General features: G+C 36.4%; 1 protein-coding gene across 1 annotated transcript; it reads right to left on the bottom strand.

Moving 5' to 3' along the window:
* Positions 1-92: 92 nt before the first annotated feature.
* Positions 93-23,474, bottom strand: wts (serine/threonine-protein kinase warts). The gene is made up of 8 exons (XM_020955980.2): positions 23,013-23,474; positions 14,181-15,175; positions 3,061-5,434; positions 2,879-2,999; positions 2,259-2,374; positions 2,121-2,199; positions 1,855-2,050; positions 93-1,788 (listed from the first exon to the last, which is right to left on the bottom strand). The coding sequence occupies exons 2-8, from the start codon at positions 14,301-14,303 to the stop codon at positions 1,387-1,389; spliced, it is 3,411 nt and encodes a 1,136-aa protein (XP_020811639.2). The 5' UTR covers positions 14,304-15,175; positions 23,013-23,474; the 3' UTR covers positions 93-1,386.

Below are 23,474 nucleotides of genomic sequence, written 5' to 3'. Positions count from 1 at the left end.
GGAGATAATGTTTACATTGACAAATCATTTTAAATTTATATTTGTTTTGGTTATATCTTCAAAACTTATTAAATAAAACAAACATCATTATATTTTGTTTAAATATTCTTTTCCATTTTATTAATTTGTTTTTTTTTAGTAAACTAATTGGCCAAGGCACACACAGAGTTTGCATTTGCATTTCCCATCAATTAGCTTCGATTTATTCTCCCCTCACTTTTAAAATATATACTTTAATTAATATATATATTCATAATAAAAAAAACACACACACATACACAAAACTGAGGCTAATTAAATAGAAAAAAACAAATTCAATTTTCCAATTAATTTTTCTTTGCGTTTTCCAACGAACCTACGACAAAACAAAAAAATTGCATGTACTCTTCTCTCGCTTAAATATTTATATAAGGGAATTAAACTAGATTACGGTTAGAGGCGGTCACTATAAACTAAAAAACATCTTAGGGCGCTATACTCAACTTTAGGCATAAATTACAAATTAACTTGTTTTGCTTTACAATATTACATTATTACATTTAAAAATAATTACAATTTCCTTAGCATTTTCTCTCGTCTCTCCTCGTTTCTTTATTTTTGTGTTGAATTTATCGTTACAATAATATTTTATGTTTTTTGATTTGGCATTCAACAAATTGTTGGTCTAACATTGTATCTCTAAGTTTGTTCTTTATATTTTTGGGGGGGTAAAAGGACTTTTTCCAAGAGCAGTGATAGATGATGGATTTGGTAGAGATAGAGCTCTGTTCTTTTCTCCTAGATTTAGAATTAATTAGGCTTATAAGACCCGCTTATATCGCGCTGCCGTGCGACTTTTGTGTTTTTTTTTGCCTCCATTTCCGCCACTCCATCGCACACGCACACATCCCAAATGGAGCCTGGATTTAACCAGCCTGCTGAATTAAGGTCCAGGAATTCCAGATTGGAGGTGGAAGCAAGTGGAGAGTGGTGACTGGAGTGTGGAGTAGGGCTTGGTTAAATTCGCGTTCTCATCTCGTTTTCTTTTTAAGGCATTGATTTTTATTTGTTTAGCTTTTTGAGCACCTGAAAATGTTGGATTTTCCAAGTTGGTCCCCTCGTTTCACTAACAATTTAAATATTTATATAGTTTTTTAAAAGATTTGTATACATTCTGTTAAAAAGTCCAAGGTCCTGCTTCTCTATATATTCCGTTTAATTTTTAAATTTATTCAGTTCATGCTCTCAAGCATATATATTTATATTATGTGTAGTTCTTGTTTGCTCCTTCGCTAGCTACTTTCTCCTATAATTTATATATAATATATATAGTTTTCATATCTTAGTCACCCCGTTCTCATCTTCCTTTTTGTGACTATTTGACTAACAATGATCGAATCAGCACACTCAGACATAGACCGGCGCCTGATCGTCCGTCATATCCGGATGCTGTTTGTCATCGAAGAATCGCCTAAAGGTAAATTCGAAAAATCCATGGAACTGTCGATCATTTAGATCGATATCGTCGCCGCTGCTCATATTGGAATCGTTGGAGCGCAACTTTTCCGGATCCACGGGATCGAAATTGGATGTGTCCGTTGGATGCTTAATCTCGGGTATGTACGGCGCCTTCTGCTTACGCATATCGGCAAAGTCGATGCCCTTGAAGAAGTCGTGGCTCTTCACCTCATCCACGCTCTTCCCCAGCCGCTTGTCCGCCGAGGCGCAAAGTCGTCGTATTAAATCGGTGGCTTCGCGGGATAGCTCAGCCTGCGGCGGAATGTGCAGCGTCTTTTCCCAGTTGATTACCTGCAGGGATGTTGGGTTATATTATATTATCCTTTAAATTTGAGGTTTTAATCATTGATATTCAACCTTTTGTTGCGTTTCCAGTGGACTGTTGGCTAGGAAAGGCGGCTGTCCCACCAGCATCTCATAGAGGATGACGCCAACGCTCCAGTAATCGCACAATTGCGTATATCCACTCCGTTCCAGCACCTCGGGCGCTATATAGTTGGGAGTGCCCACCAGTGAGTGGGCCAGGACTCTTTGGTGATCGCGCATTCGCCGCCTGCGAGTTCAGCATACTTTTATTAATTATTAACGATACTTTGGCAATTAATTAAATATACAAAACTCGCCTTTCCAGCACTGTGGGCTTGGGTCCATTTTCCGAGTATTCCTCCCAAGGTTCCATCGAATCCTGGCGTGAGTGATTGCCTGCAGAACATTTCAAACGATTAAATAGTGATTTATTTTAATTAATTTATAGATATTACCATTCTCCTGATAGTACTTGGAGTTGTGCGTCCATCGGAAGCCCGTACACAGGCCGAAATCGGTGAGTTTGATGTGTCCGTCTCTGTCGATGAGTATGTTGTCAGGCTTGATGTCTCTGTGGGTCATGAAAATTATAAGAAATATAATATTTAATATATATCTTATAAAAGTAAGCATTAAGAAAAATCTTGTTATATCGGTATTGGATCGATATTTAATGTGAAAGTAGATATACAAATCGATATCTAAATGTTGTAATATGTATACACATTCAATCGATATTTGGTTTCACATACATATCTAACTAATTAATTCGATCATTATTGGTATATCTTTATATATCACTATTATAAAGTTTAATGCAATAATTTTCAATGTTTCAAATTTCGATACATCAAAGTTTATAATAGATTCGATATGAAATCGACTATTCCTTTCAATACACATAAGTGATACATGAAAATTAATATATCGGAACAGTATAATTGATAACATTTCTTATATTTTCGGATGCTATAACATTAAATACAGTATTTTTCCATATTTTATGTTCGATATATCAAAAGTTTACAACATTTTCGATATGATATCGACTTCTTCTATCGTCACACATGCCTACCTATGAATAAAGCCCATTTTGTGGACGCTGTCAACCGCGGAGGTGACCTCGGCTATGTAGAATCTGGCCAGTTTCTCCTCGAAGATGCCCAGCTTGATGAGCAGCGACATAAGATCCCCACCTGAAAATAAATAAATTAATTAATATGGATTAAAAATTATAAATTATATAAATCCACTCACCCGGTATATAGTCCATCACAAAGTAAAGATTATCCTTGTCCTGGAAGCTATAGTACAACTTCACCACCCAATTGTTATCCGCCTCGGCGAGAATATCCCTTTCGGCCTTGACATGGGCCACCTGATTCCGCTTGAGGACATCGGCCTTGCGCAGGGTTTTCATTGCGTACAGGTGATGCGAGGAGTCGATCTTCCGGACGAGCGTCACCTCGCCAAAGGCACCCACACCAATCGGTTTTAGCTTGGCGAACATGCTCTTGTCCATCTTGGCACGCTTCAGCCGGATGTAGTTGCTCTCCTTCTGGTTCAGCATCTTTCGCATCTCAATTTGCGTTTCGTCCGGAAGACCCACCTTGATCATCTCCTTCTCCAGCTGGTTCTTGCGATAGGTTCGCTGGCGATGCGATTTAATCACATTCTCGATGTGCTGCTCCATGTAGAACTTGAAGGCCTGCGGTGAGTACTGTTTGATGCGGATATCCTTGCGCTCCTCCTCCTTCTCCTTGGAGATTTTTTTGCGCTCCGGTATGGGTGAGGCGTGCTTGATCTTCTTGCAGGCTGCCGATGAGGCGGTGGTACTGGCGGATCCATTGCTTCCACCAGAGCTATTGGCTCCCGTTCCGGAACTATATTTCGCTGGTGGTATCGGTGGCGTTGTCGCCAGATTGCTATTGCTAATCTGTATGTTATTATTGTTGCAGTTGTTCGGTGGCGGTGGTTTGCTCTCCGGATTATTGTTGTTGCTCTGATATGGCGGTGGTGGTGGTAGCTGTCGAGGATTGGGACTGGGATTGCCATTGGTAAGCTTCTGCTGCTGTTGCTGCTGCTGCTGCTGTTGTTCCCTCTCCCGCTGATCCCGTTCCCTTTGAGCCTGAAGTGCCCTCAAAGCCTGGAATTGCTGCGTTTGTTGCTGGTGTTGCTGCTGCTGCTGCTGGTGTTGCACCTGCTGCTGTACCTGCTGCACGGTTGCCGCCTTGGCCTGCATACTCTTGGCATACGAAGGAGGCTCCATGCAGGTGGGCTTGCCCACTCCTCCTCCGCTTAGCAGTGGCGGAGTCGTAGGCGTCGGTGGCTTGGACTGTTGGTGCTGATGCTGCTGCTGGTGATGGTGCTGCTGCTGCTGCTGCTGTTGCTGGTGCTGTGCCGCTGCTGCCGCCTGCTGCTGCTGCTGCACCACTGCCGCTGACTTCTGGGGATATGAGGGAGGCGCCGCCAGCACATGGACAGGCGAGTTGCTTGCCGACGCACTAGAAGGCGACTGAGGAGCCACCGCCGTTTGGAGCACTGGCTTTTGCACCTGCGTGCTCTTCACACTCTGCATTATGATCGGTTGCTGCGTCCGCGCCTGGTATACCCTGGGCTGGGGTTTCGCCAGCGGTGCCGGTGGCAGGGATACAGTGATAGGACTGGGCGATCCCGCCGATGTGGCCGAGTAGATGCCGCTGCTCGGTGATTTCCTGTAGTCCGATTGCTGTGATTGCGTCGGCGACTGACGGGATTGCATGGATGCCGTATAGCTGGGCGGCGGAGGTGGTGGTGCTCCCACAACACCCTGACCCGTCTGGATAAGATACGGTGGCGGTGGCTCCACCACCGCTCCGCTGTTGCCACCCGGATACATGGTAAGGGCCTTCATTTGCTGCGTTAGTTGCTGCTGCTGCGGCAGTTGCTGTTGCTGCTGCTGCTGCGTCTTGATCCCATTTTGGGTGATCACCGGCGAGGTGCCGCGTTGCGAGGCACTGTTTGGTGTTATCGGTGCTATCGCCGGAGGCCGATTCAAGGCTGGAGAACGTCGCTTCACATACGCCTGACTCCCGACAACCACGGACGGGGGCGGTGGCGTTGCCGCACTGCTGACGGAGGTGGGATTACGTGGCGGCGGCGCCGGTGGTGCCACCTCACTGAAGCCGCTGGGTGACGGCGAGAAGCCAGGATTGACGCCATTTACGCCCACAGGACGCGAGCTGGGCTGATGGGCATGGTGGGTGAGGGTGTGGGCATGGCTGTGCGAGTGCGAGTGTGGACTATCGGAGCGGGAGCTGCCCGCCCCGGAGTCCAGCGCTGGACTGCAGCGCAGGTAATGACTGCTCGCCGTGTCCCGTTCGATGCTCGGCTTACGGATTAGCTTGTTTGGCAACAAGGCGGTCATCATCTTTGGCACATGTCCATTCGCCTGCAGCGCCACTCCCACACCAACGCCCACTCCCACTCCAACGCCTGGCTGACCTACAATGGCGGGTGGCGGGGGACTGGACACGTCCGGTGAGGGGGACGCCGAGGGCGGCGGCTCCATCGGTGGATTGGCATGATGGTAGTCCGGAGTAAGTGCATCGTTGCGTCCATTTGTCGCCGTATATCGCAGAGCTGTGTTATTCTGAAAGCAAATAATGACATTTGGTTTTAGAAAAAGTTTTAAGAAAGGTTTTTAAAATAATATTTAAGTAAAATCATAGTTTGTTTTTATACCTTTGGAAGGGTATTAAAATTTTAGTTATCAGCTTGTAAAACTATTAACTATATATATTCTTGATCAGCATTAACAGCCGAGTCGATTTAGCTATGTTGAGATAAAAAAAAATGTTTGAAAAGTTTTCAAAAATTTATAAGGATTGAAATTGACAAAATAAACTGACAAAAAATTTAATTTTATTAAAGTTTAAATTAAGTATGCAGATATATTAATATAATAAAAACTAACATAGGACAGCTTTCAGAAATAAAATTAGTGCTTTTTTGATGTAGTTAAGAGTTTTTTAAATTTTGGATATTTAAAAAAAAATTTCATATTTAAATATTGATAAGTATTGATTCAAAGAATAAGAATATTTTAAGTTTAATAATGAACGATATCCGATTAGAACCTATAATCTTATTGGAAACCGTCAAGATACATAAACTTCGATTTCCCGAACTTAGTTTCCTTTCTTGTTAAATATTATAATTATTTTCATTTATGTAAATAACCTTAAAAAATATTCCTTATCATTAACATACTAATTATTACCCACAATTTAAAAAGGAACCCCCTTTGAACTACGCCCATTTGTGGTCAACATTCCTGCACTGCACTGCATCTGTGTTTATGTGTGTGTGTTTGAATCAAAAACTAAACAAAAGACGAGCATACAAAAACAAAGAAAAACAAGGCGAACCAGAGGCTAAAACAAAAGGCCGAAGAAATGCGGTGGCCAAAGCAACAAAATAAAATTCTTGCCATCGTCGTGAAATTCCTAAAAGTCAAGCGCAGGCAATAGGTGCGAGCAAGATGGGGCGAGCCAGAGCAAAGGAGAAAGGGAGAAGGAAGCAAGATCACAGTGTAGATCAGAGAAGGAAAAAGAAGAAGGGGAGCACAAGAAGAAGAAGAGGAGCCGGCTGCCAGATGCGCCAAGACACACACACCCACACATACTCTAACCCACACAAACAAATACACTTGCAGCGAAGGTTGCCCTTGCATCCATCTCGCTCGCACTTTCACTCTCCCTCTCTCCCACTCTGTTTTGCTTGTGTGCCTTGTGTCGCCTTGTTCTTGTTCTGCTCCTCTTTTTATTCTCTGCTGCTACCCGTTTTACGCGTTCTTTTGATGCCTCCTCTCCTTCCCCTTCCCCTTCTCTTTCTCCCACTCCCCAACATCCAATCTGTCTTTGCCCTTTTGTGACTGATCCTCGATTTTATGACTTTGCCTGCCCCACCACTCCCCACTCTCTTGCCTCTCTTTCTATCTTCGTTCGTGTTGTTTCCTTGACTGCTCGTCAATTAGAGATGGCAACTTGATGGGAACCCGAATTAGAGATGGCAACGTGAGACGTGAGAGAAAGCACGACAGAAAAGGTATTATAAAAATATTTTATTGAAAGCCTTTTTATACAATTTTTTAGAATCATATTTTAGGACGTTAAGAAAAAGATTTTGAATCAATAATAACTTATTTCTTACTCATTAAATATATAAAATTCTGCATGAGGTGTTTAATATTAAAGAAATGATGAGAATATTATTATAATTATTCCTTTTACGATTTCATTTTCTTTTTAAACAATTTTTTAATGATGCAAATGTGGTATATATGACAATTTTACGACCTATATCATGGTTTTAAAAAATCACCCCATTTAGCAATATTATAACTTAGCAATGCCGAAACATCTCGGGATTTTAATGGGCATCAAATTAAATTCAAGGACGCGAACCAAGCGAAACCCGACAAAGACCCCCAGCAGACTGAGCGTCTCGTCGCTTTTTGAAGACCCAAAAAAAAAAGCCCCGCAATTTCCCTCGGATTCTTCTGGGCTCCCTCGCGTCTTACATGAAAGCCAATTTACGGCAAATTAGCAAAAGCCAATGGGCGCACTAAATCAGCAAGTGCAACAAGACCGCGAAAAAAGTGTCGCCCACGCAAATTGGCATTGCTAAATTCTCAAATAAAATAAATTGGATTTACCGGGGCAATATACGCCCAGAGAAGAATTGCCGAAACACTTTCGTTAATCCACTTAAGCCCATTTGCTTTGCGGTCGCTGCAATTTGTAAAGCGATTAAGTCCCAGGCAAGGGCAAAGGAATTTTCTATATACAAAACACACACAAAAACGGATCCATCGGATGACATCTTCAACCTGACATTAGTATCTCTCACCTGTGGTATATTAGTTGCCTCATCAAACAGCAAAAGGATGTTGTAACGGGGCAGCAAGAAAATTCTTTTGGCATTTCAAGAAATTTGCAATGGGGCAAACGCCAGCCAAATATATCAAAACTAGGAATTCTTGGCAACGTTCAGATATTTGTGTAAAAATTTCGGTACAGGGGGTATTAGCTAACGGGGATAACTTTATTTTTAATCAGATATGTTCAGAAAAAGCTTAGGTTATTTATTTATTCGTAACAGAGACTCAGAGAAGAATAACAATCCAAGTTCCTTCAGCTAATATGCTATTTCATGTGTGAGACATTGTGCTTTTTGGTGTATCTTGCTAATCATTCCCAAATTTTAAATCCTATTGACTTCCAACTATATAATAAGTTTACTTTCTCTACAAAAACAAGAAAACAAATAACCAGGAAGCCAAAATTTATATACCCGTGCAGCTTGTAGTTAAATTATAGGTTCGAATCGAAAATCGATCATAACTAAACTTTAAATATTTGCAATCGTTTAATCGATATTTTTTATGAACATTTTTCCTATAAATCATAATTTTAGAAACTCATAACTTAGCCAAAAAATGATTTATTTTAATTCGGAAACTTTTCTATGTTATTTTTTATAAGATTAACAAATCTGCTTACTTAATTTATAACTTGAAAAATTTTAGTTTTTATAATTTATTTTAAAAAAAAAATCTATGATTAAACCCTTATAAAAGTGAAAAAATTAAAAAAAAATTATTTTTCTTTGGAGATGGCTAGATCGAATCCGCTGTTGATGCTGATCAAGAACATATATGATTTGTAGGGTCGGAAATGACTCCTTTATCGTGTTACAAGCTTCTGACTGCAATTAAAATACTCTAAAGGGTATAATAAATTAATTTAAACATTACAATTTCCCTTATTCGATATTCCACTGCTTTTCCCATTGATTGTCGGTGGGGGGTAGGGTAAATACAGGGGGGTACTGAGAGAAATTCCTCCTACCGATCGGACCATAGAAACTATATATACAGAAGCTATCGCCAAACATTCTGCCGCACGCCGGACTTTTGTTTGTGTTTGTTCTATATTTGTGGGGCTATTTTGTTATTATTAGAGCCAACACACACTCGCCATACCCAAAACATTCTTTTTTCGGCGATTGCTACTGCTGATATATATGTACATATCTAAGATGATATACACACACACATATATTTAGGTGAAAATTCCTAAGAAAAATAGCTAAAAGCAATGCCTGAGAATGATGAAAATCGAGCGAAAGCGACCCACCACCGGCCGACAGGTTCAACAAATTTTTCGCACGAAAATCGCGCAAATTAGTTGAAAATTGCACCCCAAGGAATTCCATTTCGCTTGAAATGAAATGTGTCTCCCCATAAAATTGACTACAGACAGCGGAACAGTGATTTTGAATGGTATGCCATCAGTTAGAGAAATCTATTTAAAATACAGAAACAGAAATAAAGTCAAAGTTCTTAAGAAAGTAAGGGAATAATAAAACAATCAATATGTCTTTTACATTTAAAGCATAAAAGCATTGCGAAGAAAGCAAGAAAAAATCTTAAGTCGAGTTTCAGCGGTGCATTGCAACCGATAACCGAAAATTAATACTCATTACAATCTTTCTCGCAAAGATCAGATAGTAAATAGGATTTGTTTTGATCATATGATTAGGTATTTTTCATTGATATATCTTTATCTATTAAATCACTATTTAATGTATAATAGCATTTGTACAACTTAACCCAACACTTTTAGCCCTCAATGTGTTCACACTCTTTCTTTTTTGTGTAAAAAAATATATATAAATTCGCACCGAATCTAAAAATGGGATTACATGTGTATGTGGCCATAACCGCACCAAATAAGTCACAGATTATATGGATGGGATCAGGCCAGACCCTGAATCGGTATTGTCAAAAGATCGGACTTCCCCCGATCATCAACCATCCATCTCCATTGCCTCGTTTTGTTTACTAATTTATTTATGGATTATTTTAATTTTTTTTATTGTAATGGCATTTGGCTCACTGTTAACTGCGTTGGCGTCGCTGTCTTATTTATTCGTTTGCCTTTTTTTTTTGCTGTTGAGATTTTTATTTATTATCAACGTTTGTTATTTTAATTAATTTCTTTACATACTTATGCCGCAACCCAAGTCTCGCCATTGGCCATTATCGATATGGATATTTATAGCAGGGGGCAGAAAATATTCAAGATGTGGTTAGGCTTGGTAGCTAAACCCGGCTAAAATGCCGCCAAAAAGAAAGGGTTTATGAAATAATATGGACTATTTAATACTCTATACATTGATATACAATGTTTGCTAGGAGAATTTAAAGGTTGAAAAAGAGGAAGCTCATTTGGAATTCTATAGTTTTCAGATTTGAAAAAAAAAACGCCTAACAAAACATATTTAAAATTCTGGTAAATTACATATGAATTATAAATAAATTTTATTTACGAAAAATCCATTTAATTTTTGTTTAACAATCATTTGTATCTTCAGCATACCCTCTCTTTATTACAGGGTATTTAAGCGACTCAAAAACGTTTTTCGTGGGCGTGAAACATGTCCGCTGAAAGTGTTGATCGGGCCCCGTGCATAAATTCCGTATTTATTTATCGTCTATCGTTTATCGTTCAGCCATGCACTGCCCACATATGAATATGGGGGTAAACCCCCCTTTGGCCTTAGTCCAAAACATATATGAGCCATATATGAGCAGATTATGGGTTTCTGGTATTTAGCGCTCAGCATGACCAATTAGCCGGGCCATTGTGCTTCAGCCGGCGGCGCAGGCGTAGGCCGAAAGCCGGGCGAAAGTTGGCCAAAACCAAAAACCAAAAGCAAAAGCTACACAGCTAAAGCTAATGCCACAAACCACAGAAAATCGCAGTCAAGAGCCGCTGAACCAATGCCAATGGCAGCAATTGCAGCATTAAATTGGCCTGTCCAAAACTGGCCGAGTCATAACAATTAGCCAACTCCAAGTCCAAGTTTCAGCCGCCTTCAAGCATATTTTTCTTTTTTTTTTTATGGCCAAAAACCTGAGCAAGCCCATCGCTTGGATTAAGAGAAATCTGCAACCTCGTCGAGCCCCTGGAATTTCAGTGTTTGGTGATCCGAGGATTCGAGACTCCAAATCTCCCGGTTCCCCCAAAACGAACATACATAATTTACAGACGCAGCAAACAGTAGCTGGCAAGTGGAGATCGTAAAATTTTAAATTGATGACCCGTCAGATAATATTTAAGAATTTTTATGTCCTCCTTGCTCCTTTCTGCAGCAGCTTCTTCGCATTTCCTTCTCTTTTTGTTGTCGTTTTATAAAGCCAGTTTCAGGCGATTGAAATCTCTAATAGTATCTTAAAAATGCTGACAGAAGAGCAGTCATCGGAATGGGTTAGTCATCAGAAGACATGGTAGCCAGCTTTGAGAGTCACAGGATGTGGTAAATTATTGATTATATACTTATATATATTTTAAAGACTTTATAAATTTAGTAAGGAAGAAGCCTAAATGTGTCATGGCTTTAAGTCAGGGAAGGCCAGGGGAATAACTAGACACATTAAAAATACATTTTTATGAAAACAAAATAAATAAATAAATAATCAAAATATATATATATATTACTTATTTATTTAAATATTCCACAAAATAATAAATATTCCCTTGCAGGGTATTATAATTTTAGTCTGAAGCTTATAACACAATGAAGGAATCATTTCCGACCCTATAAATCATATATACTCCTGATCAGCATGAAAAGCCGAATCAATCTAGCCATGTCCGAAATAAAAAAAAAAATATGAAAATTTTTTTGTCGAATTCTTGTCCTTTAAAATGGTCTTGTCAAAATCTCAAAATTTGACAAAAATGGGAATTTGTTAAATTTTAAAACTCAAAATGCAGATTTGTTACCCTTATAAAAACTAGCACAGAATTGCATTCCGAATTAAAATTAAAGCATTTTTGGCTTAATTATAAGATTTCAAAAACTTTGATTAAACTAAAAAATTAGCCTATAAAAATATCGACTTTATGTACCTGTAATACACCAATTTCTGGTTTACGATGACCAAAAAGCAAATAATTAACAAAAATAATACATATATATTTATATTTGCAATTAAAATCTTAATTAATAAATAAATTATTCAATTCCCAAAATAATATTAATAAAACTTTGGCTAATTTATGATAGATTTCATATTCGAACCCATGATCCTACAGGTAATTGCAAGGGTATGCGCACTTCGGCTTATCGAAGTTAGCTTTCTTTCTTGTTTATTGTTTATTTAAATATTAAAGAAAATAATTATTTATTTATCTGATATTAAATAAAATAATTTTATATTTATAAATAAAATAATTTTATATTTATTTCTTACTTTATTTTTTCAAAACTTCATAGTTTTTCAATACCAAGTATGCTAAACTCCTTTTGCGAAGAAAAGTAGGAGAAAAAGAAGGGGAGTTGCTTTGATTTTTTTGGTTGGTGGTGGAGAAGAGAGAAAGAGCAACCAGTTAATAAATGATTATTGCAAGTTGTTTGGCTAATTGCAGAGATGGTGCTGAAATCTTTAACTGATCGAGCAAGACCAACTTGACCATTAGTCATCTCCCTCTTCCCCAACACCAACTCTCTCTCCCTCTCTTTTTTGGATAATTGTCGGTTTTCATGGAAATCAATGGTATTCCACTCATCTCTTTGCCTCGTCTATATATAATTTCGATTCTGATCTTGTTGAGTTCACAGAGTGTGTGACGTCAATGAGTAAAATCCAGGGCAATCGCGTGTACGCATACAATGTATGAGTACAGTGAAGATTTTATATGTTGTACATGGAATATTAGTATAAAATTAAGCAATTAAATTGTTTAAATTATAGGTAAATATTTTAAAATCAATTATTTAACAGAAAAAACTGAGCAGGGAATGCCCAAAAATAGAAAAAAACTTCTTGTTATAAATTGATTATTTTGTTTAATTTATTTCTATGTTTTTTTGTTCTGTATCTTTTATTTTATTTATTTCTATATATGTTCTGTATGTTTTATTAAGTTGGCTTTCTTTATCGAGTGTCTACTGTCCCTCTCTTTCTTTTGCTGGACACTTTGTCTGCCAGCCAGTTGGCTCCCACCCACTCAGAAGGCAGAAGGTCAATTGCATTTCGCTTGCCAGTTCATTAATTTCATTCCCCTCAGCGTATGTACATACGTTTCTCTCTATATGTTTAAATATAGCTTGTGTGCTGCTGCTAATTTTCCTCTCTCTTTCTTGGATTTTTGTTATTATTTTTTGCTGGCCAAGCCAACTCCTGTTGCCACAACTGACCACAGCTGATCCGCCCACCAATTTACTTGACCGCCCACCGACTGACCTTGCTGGAACTCTAACAGTCCGAAGAAAACTTTGTGTTTTTAAATGAAATAAATATTCTAAATATTTCAGAATTGTATGTTATAATGGCAATATTAAATGGCTTAAATATTAATTGTGCTTATTATTTAAAGAGGTTTAAAAATACCATATATTATAGAGAAAACATATGCATCAAAAACCAAAACTAAATTTAAAATCAATAAAGAGTTATTTTAACTTTAGTAAAACATAAAAATTATACTTTAAACTACATTTTAAGATCATAAATCTTTACTATTTAGTGTGACTTTCTTAGTTTTTATAAAAAAAAAGTCACCCACACTTCTTATAGTCTTTGTTTAAAACTTTTTTGTGTCTTGCATTTTATCTGGTTGTTAGTTTTTTATTAGTTGTCGTGTCTCTTTGGTTTTTTTTATTCTGGTTGTTTATTTTTTCTGGTTGTCGCATCATTTGTCGAGAGACTATAAAACATTGTGATAAGCATTTTTAATGGCATAACTTCCAGTGGAAGAGCTAAGACGATCTGAGAGATGGAATGAGCCGGGTCTAAACCGAGCTTAACTATGATGAGTTGAGTGCCACACTAAACGGTTTCTTAAATTCTTTAAGCCTGTTTTGTGGCTTAAGTTTAAGTATCTTTCCGAGGTGAGTCAGTGATGGAAATTCCTCAAATATAATTGGGAAGAAAAATGTTGTGGTGTTTTCTAATAGGAAATTATATGTTTACTTATTTGTGGTGTTAAAAATGGGAAAAAATTAGGTTTCATTAAGAAGTTAATACGATATTTTAAGGTGAAAAAAAAATATATAATTATAATTATAATTTCTGTGTTATAATTTATATTCTTTCTGATAATTAAAAGATTTCAAGTCTAGTTTTTTAGTTATTATATGAAGCAACTTTCTCTATAAAAACCGTCTTCATTTTGATAAGAAGTCAAAAGATTATTTTAATATCATAATTTACATATATTTTCCTAGTAATCTTTGAGATAATTCAGATAATAACTTACTAAATAGATATAAATATATATTTATATCTTTCTTAAATTTGGTATAATCTTTCCCATTCTCACCTGATTATTCCTATGATTATTTTGTAGTTGAAATCGCGTTAAATCCTGCTTGATGCTCTCAAGGGCTTCCGCTGTGTAATTATCATTGGGGCGACCGCCCCTTTTTTCGCCCGCTGGATGCATTCTGCTGATGCTGCTGCTTTTTAAGATATTTAGCACTCATATCACAAAATGCTCAATTGACCCTCGCACACACACACAGCACAACACAACACACACACAACACTGGCGAACATCAGCAGCCAGAAATTGAATTTTTTAATAAATTTGTATATTTCGCGCGTTATTCCCGGTATTATTATAATTATTATTTAATTTGTTGGTTTATACAAAATTATTCCACCTTTTCTTAGGCACTTTTTTATTTTGCATTTGCATTTCAATTATGTGAATATTTTGTAGAGACTTGGACTTTATAATGAACTACTTTAGTCTCGGGTATGCGAAGGTTTACGATGCTTTATTATCTCGATCTTGATATTGTTGCTCTCAATAAAGATAAATGTGTTTGCACTGCTCCCGACACTGCTGCTCCTCACTGCTTCTCACTCCCCGTTTCTCGCTGTGTGGCTGTTGCTTTTGTTTGTCGTCGGATTATTTATCACTCGGACGGATGGAGGAGAATTCTTCCATTTCGCATTTGCATTTATAACAAAAAACTTCTCTCGACCAACATTCATTTCGCATGTAAATATTTCTCTTCACATTTTATTTGTATTTTTTTTTGCTCTGTTGTATTTATTTTGTATTTGTTACTTTTTGTATTTCTGCTTTATCACAGATTCTGTGCTTGGAACAGACGCAGACACAATTCAAATTCGAAAATAGTTGCCCAGATCCGCACAAAGTCCCAGGCGATGAATGAATTTCATTTGAATATTTGAATATCAAAATATTAGTTGATTTTTAATTTGATTTGATTCTCGGCCAGCCAGGCCTGGCCTCACGGAATTTTAATTGATCCTACACACGAATCGATGGCGGTCAACTTGGAGCTGAAAATAGATAAAAATAAAAAACAAAAAATGAAAAAATTATAAAAGACATACGGATGAGAAAATTGATCAAACGAAAATTGTCACACGCTATGCGAAAACAAGGTTCAATTCCGATTCACAGACCGAAAAAAAACTCATCAGTCACCCGCAGAAAAATGCCCATTCAAAATTTGACTCATTCGAATACTCAGGGTTGTTTTGGGTCAAAATTCATTCAGTGTTGACAAATACATATTTAGGATTTAAAATTATCTGAAAACTTAAGATTATTGGGTATTTAAATAAGGAATAAATTTGTTAAATGAAATATTAAAAAGCAAAACAAACAAATTTAATAAAGGATTGAATAATTAGAGGATTGAAATCTTTATAAACGTTTCCAAAGGTATTCTAAATACTGTTAGATCATAAAGAAAACCAAAGTTAAACCAAATTTCAAGGTGTGAGTTATACTAATCATATAAAATATAAATAATAATATAATATAATATATATATTAAATTTATAAAACAAAATAAAAATAAAACCACTAAATTTCCTTTATGGATTAGTTTTCCATAACAATAAAATTTTAACAATATAAAATACATTTCTTACCTACGAATATTTATGATTTTTGTGTTATTTTAAAAATTATTTGAAATTTAGCCATTTTACTATATTTTTAATATCAATTCTATTCCTAAACTGTTCATATAAAAACATTACTTAAATACGCTTAAGAAATCCATACTTTTAAAGCAGCTATAGTCAAATTAAACCTCTTGCAACCCCTTTAAAAAAAATACAGCTATTTGTTGGGTCAAAAAGGCCAAAAATTCAGCACTTTTAAGCCCTGTTGATGGTCTGTCGGCTCATTTACATGCCAGCGACGTGAGTCACTGAAAAGACTGGGGGCTTAAAGATTTGCTGCCGGAAAATCCACACTCATTGTCCATAATTACCAGGTGAACTTGCAAGGGGAAGTTCCACCTGGAAATGCCTTCTTTTGGCATAATTTTCATGGCTTTTCTTCGGGTTCACACTGCCAAAGTTGCAACCGATCGAGGGATTATATATATATAGGGGGTATTATAAGACAGAAGTGGAGACCATAAATTATGCGTCCATGTTCGTGCACATTATGTCATGTTTAAATTCTTGGGAAATGTAAAAAAAAATCCCCCTGAACCAAACACAAACCCATTTTTATGACGAACTATTAAATTCACACTATAGAGAGGGGATCGGTAAATGTACAGATATATATGTTAATATATATATAAAGGGGTGGCGTGCGCACCTGACTACGAAATAGCCATCGGTAGATAGATATGTAAACAAATACAAAATTTCGCCGAATTTGTGCCAAGTGCAAATGAAGAAGGAAACGCAAATGAAGTGAAGCGAGGGTTTTATGAATCGAAGTTATTAATACCCTATAGAAACTAAATATATAATATTAAAGAAATTTAGCATTCTAGAGAATTCAAACAAATCTATATTTAGAAAATACATTTAAAAAAACTTATAACTCAGCCAAAAAAGCATTAATTTTAATTCGGAAAGTTTTTCCAAGTTATTTTTTATTACGTTTACAAATCTGCATACTCAATTTAAATTTTTAAAAAATTAAAAATTGTATCCATTTTTTTTTTGCTTAATTTTAATGATAAAACACCTTAAAAAAATCTAAAAAAATTGGTACATTTTTTTTCTGGCTAGATCGAACCGGCTGTTGAAGCTGATCAAGAATATATATGATTTATAGGGTCGGAGTTGATTCCTTCACTGTGTTTCAAGCTTTTAATTACAATTACCCTGAAAGGGTATCAAAATAAGGCAAAGATCTAAAATTTTAACCCAGTTTAGATTTATTTAAATATAATTAATAATCATTTTTAATCAATTTAGTGAGTAATAATCCTTCAGTTAATACGCAGACTAAATTAAGTCACTTTATTGTGATAATTCATAAAAAAAGAACAATTGTTCACGTGGCTATCAACTTGAGATAGTAATACTATACAAATGATTTTTTATTTGTTTATTTATCTACCAAGTATGGTTTTAATTCCTTTTTAATTATGGCTAAGTCCAGTTAAGTTAAGGGGATTATATTCACATTAGACTTTAATAGTTCTTTGGAAATTGTGCAACTTTTACTATAAAACAATTGACGGACGTTGATATGTTCTAGATTTCTATAATATTGATTCATATTTAAAGTCTATTATATAATATATCCCTTCTTTGGATATAATGTTTATAATTTTTTGCTCATTTAGTTGGCACACTAAATAGTTGACATTCCTGGCTTCTTTTATAACGTTAAAGATAATGAAACATAGACATCTGTCAACATTATATGTACATAGCTCTCTGTGTGTCTCGATCTGCAAATATCGTTTTGATTGCCCTGTAAATTCATCTCTAACATAAAAAACAAGGGGCAGCAGCAACAACAACAAAATATGAGTTTTTAATTATTTTGTTGACAAAACGTTGTTTTCTTTACTTTAATTGTATTCTCTCTTCTATTTTTTTCTAGCAAAGGAATGTGAATTTTTTTTGCCATGGTTTTGTGTGTACACGACATGGATGATAACAGAGATCGTACATATATATATATAGTAAATGTTGGTGGGGTAAACATCTCACAGCCCCACGCGCCAAATCCAAATGTCAACAGTAGAGATTGGCCCTGGGATATAGCCTCCCACAATAATTTGTTTTTGGTGCCAACTTGGGAAATATTCGCATTCCAAGCATACCGATAAGTATTTTTGCGCAAATATCAGTCTCCAAGTGTGTGTGCATATCCAATAACTAATTAACAGTACAAACAACTAATTCACTTGCAGGTCTCTATGTCTCTTTTCTTTTTTTTAGCTTGGAATATTTTGATTTTGATGCTTTATTAAGCGGCTACGTTATTGGAATTTTTAATTGTTTAATTGCGTCCACCACACATCACACATTAAAGAGACTGAAGCCGCTTCGCTTCATATCTAAAGCCATCTAAATGGCTTTTATTTCCTATTTTTTTATTTACGCTTAGGCAGAAATTCGTATTTAGCATTAATTGAGACATTTTATTGGCAATTATACTACGCATCGAACATGGGCTCAAAATACCGATTGTGAAATTCCTGGGTTAAAAAAAATGTCATAAAAAATAGCTCCGGTTAGTTAGAAATCCCATCTAGAATGGGTAATCAGGTTAATTACTTCTAATCACTTTTGCCAACTTACATCAACTATTTATTCTAGCGAGATTGTGTTGATTTTGACGCCTTTAAGATGTCTTTATTTACCTGAGAATTATTACGCTTAGCTTGGATTTATTTGACATTATAAGTGAATTAGGTAGTTGCTATTTGCAGAAATTTAAGACTTTTAAGGGATTATAAAGAAAGTAGCACTTCTAATCTGTTTATTTAAGGTACCTTAAACTTGTTATTATATTAAAAGCTTAGGAAATTGGGGAATTACAGTAACAGAAATTGCAATAAACTTGAAGAATAGGTGGAAAACTTCAATTTTAAACGATTAAAAAAATAATTTTGAATGGAAATACATACGAAATTTATATTTTTATCTCTTCTGAGCTCTAATTTGGGTATATAAATACAGATTGTTAAATTCCTAACATATTTTGTGTCTTCTTTTTAATTTTAATAATTTTCAAATAATTACTATCGATTACTTCGATAAATTTCCCATGCATTCTCGCTTTTGATAACATGTTCAATATATCGAAATAAAATGTAAGTAAGTTTTTCACAATACATTTCCCAATGCATTTTCCCTTTCGATAACATACCCTATATTTTCCTACATAGAAAAGTAAATTAGAAAAAACCAAAAGATTGAAAAAGAGAGCGATCATCGACAGAAGAGTAGAAGGTGGGGGGGGGGGATAAAAGGGGCGGAAAAAGTGGGAGAAGGAGAGCAGCAAGTGAGTGAGCTGAAACACGCTGCAGGGGGCAAACACTCAAGCACACACACACACACACACACACACACACACACTAAGGCAGGCACAAAAGTGTGCGACGCGTCAGGGCAGAAGATAAAAATAGTATTAGTTGCTGATTATTATTGCAAAAATGCGCATTCCTCGGCAACTTATTTCGCAGCGCAAAGGAAGAGAGAGAGGGAGAGAGAGGAGGGGGGAGGGAGCTGCCAAAGGAGGTGGAAAAAAGGGGGCGGGCGGCTGCTGCTTCTGTTGTTGTTGTTTTTGCTTTTGCCTTTTGCCTTTGCGTTTGCTCCACTCTACGCGTTGCTCTCTTGTGTTTTCGTTTCGTTTTCCCTTTTTTCTCATGCACTCACACACACACACACATACACAAACAGATACGGATACAGGCGTGGGGGGTTTGGGGGAGGAGAATCGAAGCAAGCAAGAAAAACGAGCTAAATTGCATTTTCGTCGTTCAAGTCGCTCGACTTGCATTGCAGCAGCAGCAGAAGCAGAGGCGTCGCGCAAGGAGGTGATATAAAAAAGGGGGTGGCAATAATATTCAAAAATATATCAAATATATATCTTTTACTATACCATGGTTTGTCACAATTAAAATATACTCAAGCGAATTAAAGTATAATTTCCTCACAAGAACCATATTAAAAAGCCATTTAAAAACAATACCCACACACAATTATGACAGCTGTTTTTCACAAATTATTTCTTTGTCATTAAGCCTTTGTGGTTTTTAATATGTTATTTGGAATCGAAAAACCTATAGACTTTGCAAGCACTGTAAATGCTAAATATATCATTAAATGGGTTTTATTTTTATTATTAAGATGAATTAAATATATTTAGTTGACTTAAATGGTATTTATTATGAGAAAGAAATATTAAAATTATTAAATTATTTAATGAATTTGTATACTTTAAATGCGAATTTCAAGTATAAGTAATGACTATTGTTTATTATATTTATATTATTTTAATTTTCAATTTTGTTAAGGCATTTTAGCAAGCATATTTAAAAAATTAGCACACATTTAAAATACCAATTTTATGAAACTAACAAACATTCTTTGCAATTCTTGTATAACCTATAAGTTCCCTAAATTCCCTATTATTATTCAACCATTGCAGGGTATCAAGGAGATTCGCCTTTATTCGCTACTTTAACCTTCCTTCCTTTCTTGTTTTATCGTTCATTTACTTTTAAAAGCAGCAACAGCAGCAACAACAACAACAACAACTACAACAACGACAGCAGCAGCAACAGCAACATTGTATTTATTGCCCTGCTCTCACAGTTTTCGTATAAAAATGTTTGCTTGTGTGTGTTTTGGAATGCACACGATCAACGCCAACGGAGCCTCACCTGTTCCAATGCTGCCCCGACATCGACGTCGACGCTGGCAGAGGGAGCAGCAACCAACAACAACACCAACACCAACACCAACAACAACAGCAGCAGCAATAACAACAACACACTCACATAATCCACTACGAATTGCATGCTGGAATGTGAATGGAATTTAAACAATTTTCAGCGTCGCTGACGATGACGCCGCTGTTTGCTGTCGCAAAAAGAAAAACGTAAAAAACACACATACACAAAAAGCAACAACAATTGCAACGGCAACAACAATAGCAAAAAAAAATCAGAAGATATACAATAACATTTTGCGCATTTGGGAGGAGTTTTTATTTATTTTTTATTTCTTTGCGTACTGGTCAAGCTTTTGGCTTTAACTTTTCCCATTTTGGCCTTTGGCCATTAATTGCAAAAGCCAGGTTGTTGATACCACAAATGCATTGGCATTTTATTTAAACAATTAATAGGAAATTTTAAACAAAACTCTGATAGTATTGTATATTGAATAATTATTGGTATTTTTTCTAAAAATGAATACGAAGCCTTTTTTGACTCCTTAAATCCCTATTTAATCAATAATTGTGAATAATAATCAATTTGAAGTTAAACGATAATAAGAAATAACTGTAGAAATAATAAATTCAATTAAAAATTCAAATATTTTAAAATCAAGTTTAAATAATTGACTTATAAACCAAGTCATTTCCTAAATTCATTAACTTCAAAAATTATATTTTAAAATAATTTAAAACCACCCCTCTGAAACCATACTTTTACAAGTTTTCAGTTAGCCTTTGGGCAATGATAGTATCTTTTACCATATCCATAACCCCAATTGCAAGTATTTAAATTTTTGGCCGAGACATAACGACATGCAAAAACTTGTGAGAAAAGGAGGAGGGGCACCGCCTTCTCTGGTCGGCATGCCATTGCCAAGCCAGCATAAATAGCGCCGCCTGAGAAATTATTGTCGCACTGACATTGAAGCGCAGTGGCGGCGATGCCGCTAATTACAAAGAGCTGCGACAGGGGTCTGAGCGGCTAGAGGGGGTGGTGGGGATTGTTTTGCAGTTACTTGTGCCACATTTTGCATCTTTCGCATTTACATTTACTTTGCAGCTCGCATGGATTTTCCTTCATATTGCCGGTTGCAGTGTCTTGTGCTTTATTCATACATATGTAAATCGCAGGCAAACTGCCCACGGTTGCATCAAAACACTACAGATATTGTCACAGATACAGTAAACACTGCCTTGATGGGATCAAGAAAATTACAGGGAAGTACCATATTTTTGAAGGACTTTATCATGACCATTTTGTTTGAATTTTAATACGTTTTAAGAGCTTTCTTTCAGAGTTTTGAGTTTTTGTATCTTAAAATTGTGTATTTAAAATTATTTATCAAAATACGGAAAATAATTTTTAAATATTTAATTTGTATGCTAAAATAACAAAATTATAAAAACGTTGATAGATAGTTCAACAACTGAAGGATGTTTTTATAGAAATACCGATTTAATGTTAAAAAAGAACCTTATTTTCGACTGAATTTTTAATTTTCGTTATTTAAGATTTATTCCTACATATTTTTAGTGTATTAAATATGAAAAGAAAATAAAGTTAAAACTGAGAAAGCTCTACTTATTGGGACTTTACTGTGCTCCGTTTCAGTTTTATTTATTTTTTTGTTATTCCTCCAATTATTGTTGCTATTGCTGCGGTTACTGTAATTGTCACGTTGTTTTCTGTTGTTTTTGCCTTTTCCCTTTATTATTGTTTTTTTATTTACGTTTTGTGAGCAATTCCGTGCGAATTTTCGACACTGAAATTGTGCCGACAATTAATTAAAGTTAAAATTAAAGAAAAATAACGACCTTGCTCAAATGTGGCTGGAAAAATCAAGGAATAATTGCTGGGAAAGGCAGGAAAATTCAATTTACACTCGAATTAAATTGAATGGTATTTCGTATTAATAGTTTTCCACCAATACACACACACACAAGCGCACACACTGGCAGACAGAGATGGGAGATAGAACGCAGCTGAAGAATTTAATCCGATTTATGTAGTAACGCAGGGGGCCTCTCTCTCCTGCTCGCTCTCTTTCTCTCATGCTCCCACTGACGCACACATTCACACAGATACTCCCATTGCGAGAGAGAGAGAGAGGGTGAGTGAAATATGTAAATACAGCCTGTTGCATGTGTGCGAGTGTGCCAGCGAATTCGCATTTCGTTTTCAGGCACTTTTCCGCACATTTTTGATTGCTTTTTCGCTTAGCCTGCTGCTGTGCGTTTTTCCGTGCAGTTTTCCTCGGTTTCCACAGACACAATTGGAAATACTAACATACACACGCACAGGCATACTCGCACCACACACGCACACAACTTCGATACTCCAACACACACACAAACACGCATTTAGCTGAGGGGAATTGCATTTTCTTTTGGGCTGGGAAATACGCAAATTCCAGCTGCAAACGTTGCATTTTCACCAGGGATCTTCCCATTTACCTTTCGGTCCAGCGTCCCCACACAATTTCCACCGTTTTGGCTCTTTGTTCTCGCCTTTTTCGCGTTTCCAACACACGGCACTTATTTCTTTTCTTCTTTTTCCTCCGTCAATTTTTTTTCTTTTTCTTCTCGTTTTGTTGTTGACAAATCGTTGCCTTCTGCTTTCTCTCCCGCTCGTTTTTCACTTGTTGCACTTTCTCGCACGCACTACCACCCTTCGCGCTGGGCTAATCCGATTTTTCGGGCATTTTCGGTGCGCGATTTACTTAAATTTAGTAGAAATTACTTTGTGGTTTGGCTTTTTGTTGCTGCTGTCGTGATTACGCGAGGAAAATGTTCTGTCTCTAGCTGTCAAAATATCGCTGTCGGGTTATCGATAGGGATCGGTCTGCGCATCGTTTTTTGTTTTGTTTTTTAGCTCGGACTCCAACCTAATATAAAGCTCATTTCTGCGTTCACATG

Source organism: Drosophila serrata, unplaced genomic scaffold (assembly GCF_035046125.1).
Source record: "Drosophila serrata isolate PLE 108 unplaced genomic scaffold, ASM3504612v1 contig_382, whole genome shotgun sequence".
NCBI lineage: Eukaryota > Metazoa > Arthropoda > Insecta > Diptera > Drosophilidae > Drosophila > Drosophila serrata.
The sequence above is the reverse complement of the archived record's forward strand: the minus strand, read 5'-3'. Positions and strand labels throughout refer to the sequence as shown.

What these genes read in the sequence shown, in the direction of transcription:
- wts (XM_020955980.2), bottom strand. Translation starts at nt 14,303, where the DNA reads ATGCATCCAGCGGGCGAAAAAAGGGGCGGTCGCCCCAATGATAATTAC. An exon ending in TGTGATGGACTATATACCGG is followed by an intron (nt 3,000 to 3,060) that starts GTGAGTGGATTT and finishes ATTTATTTTCAG; the next exon opens with GTGGGGATCTTATGTCGCTG. An exon ending in AAGCCCACAGTGCTGGAAAG is followed by an intron (nt 2,051 to 2,120) that starts GCGAGTTTTGTA and finishes CTGAACTCGCAG; the next exon opens with GCGGCGAATGCGCGATCACC.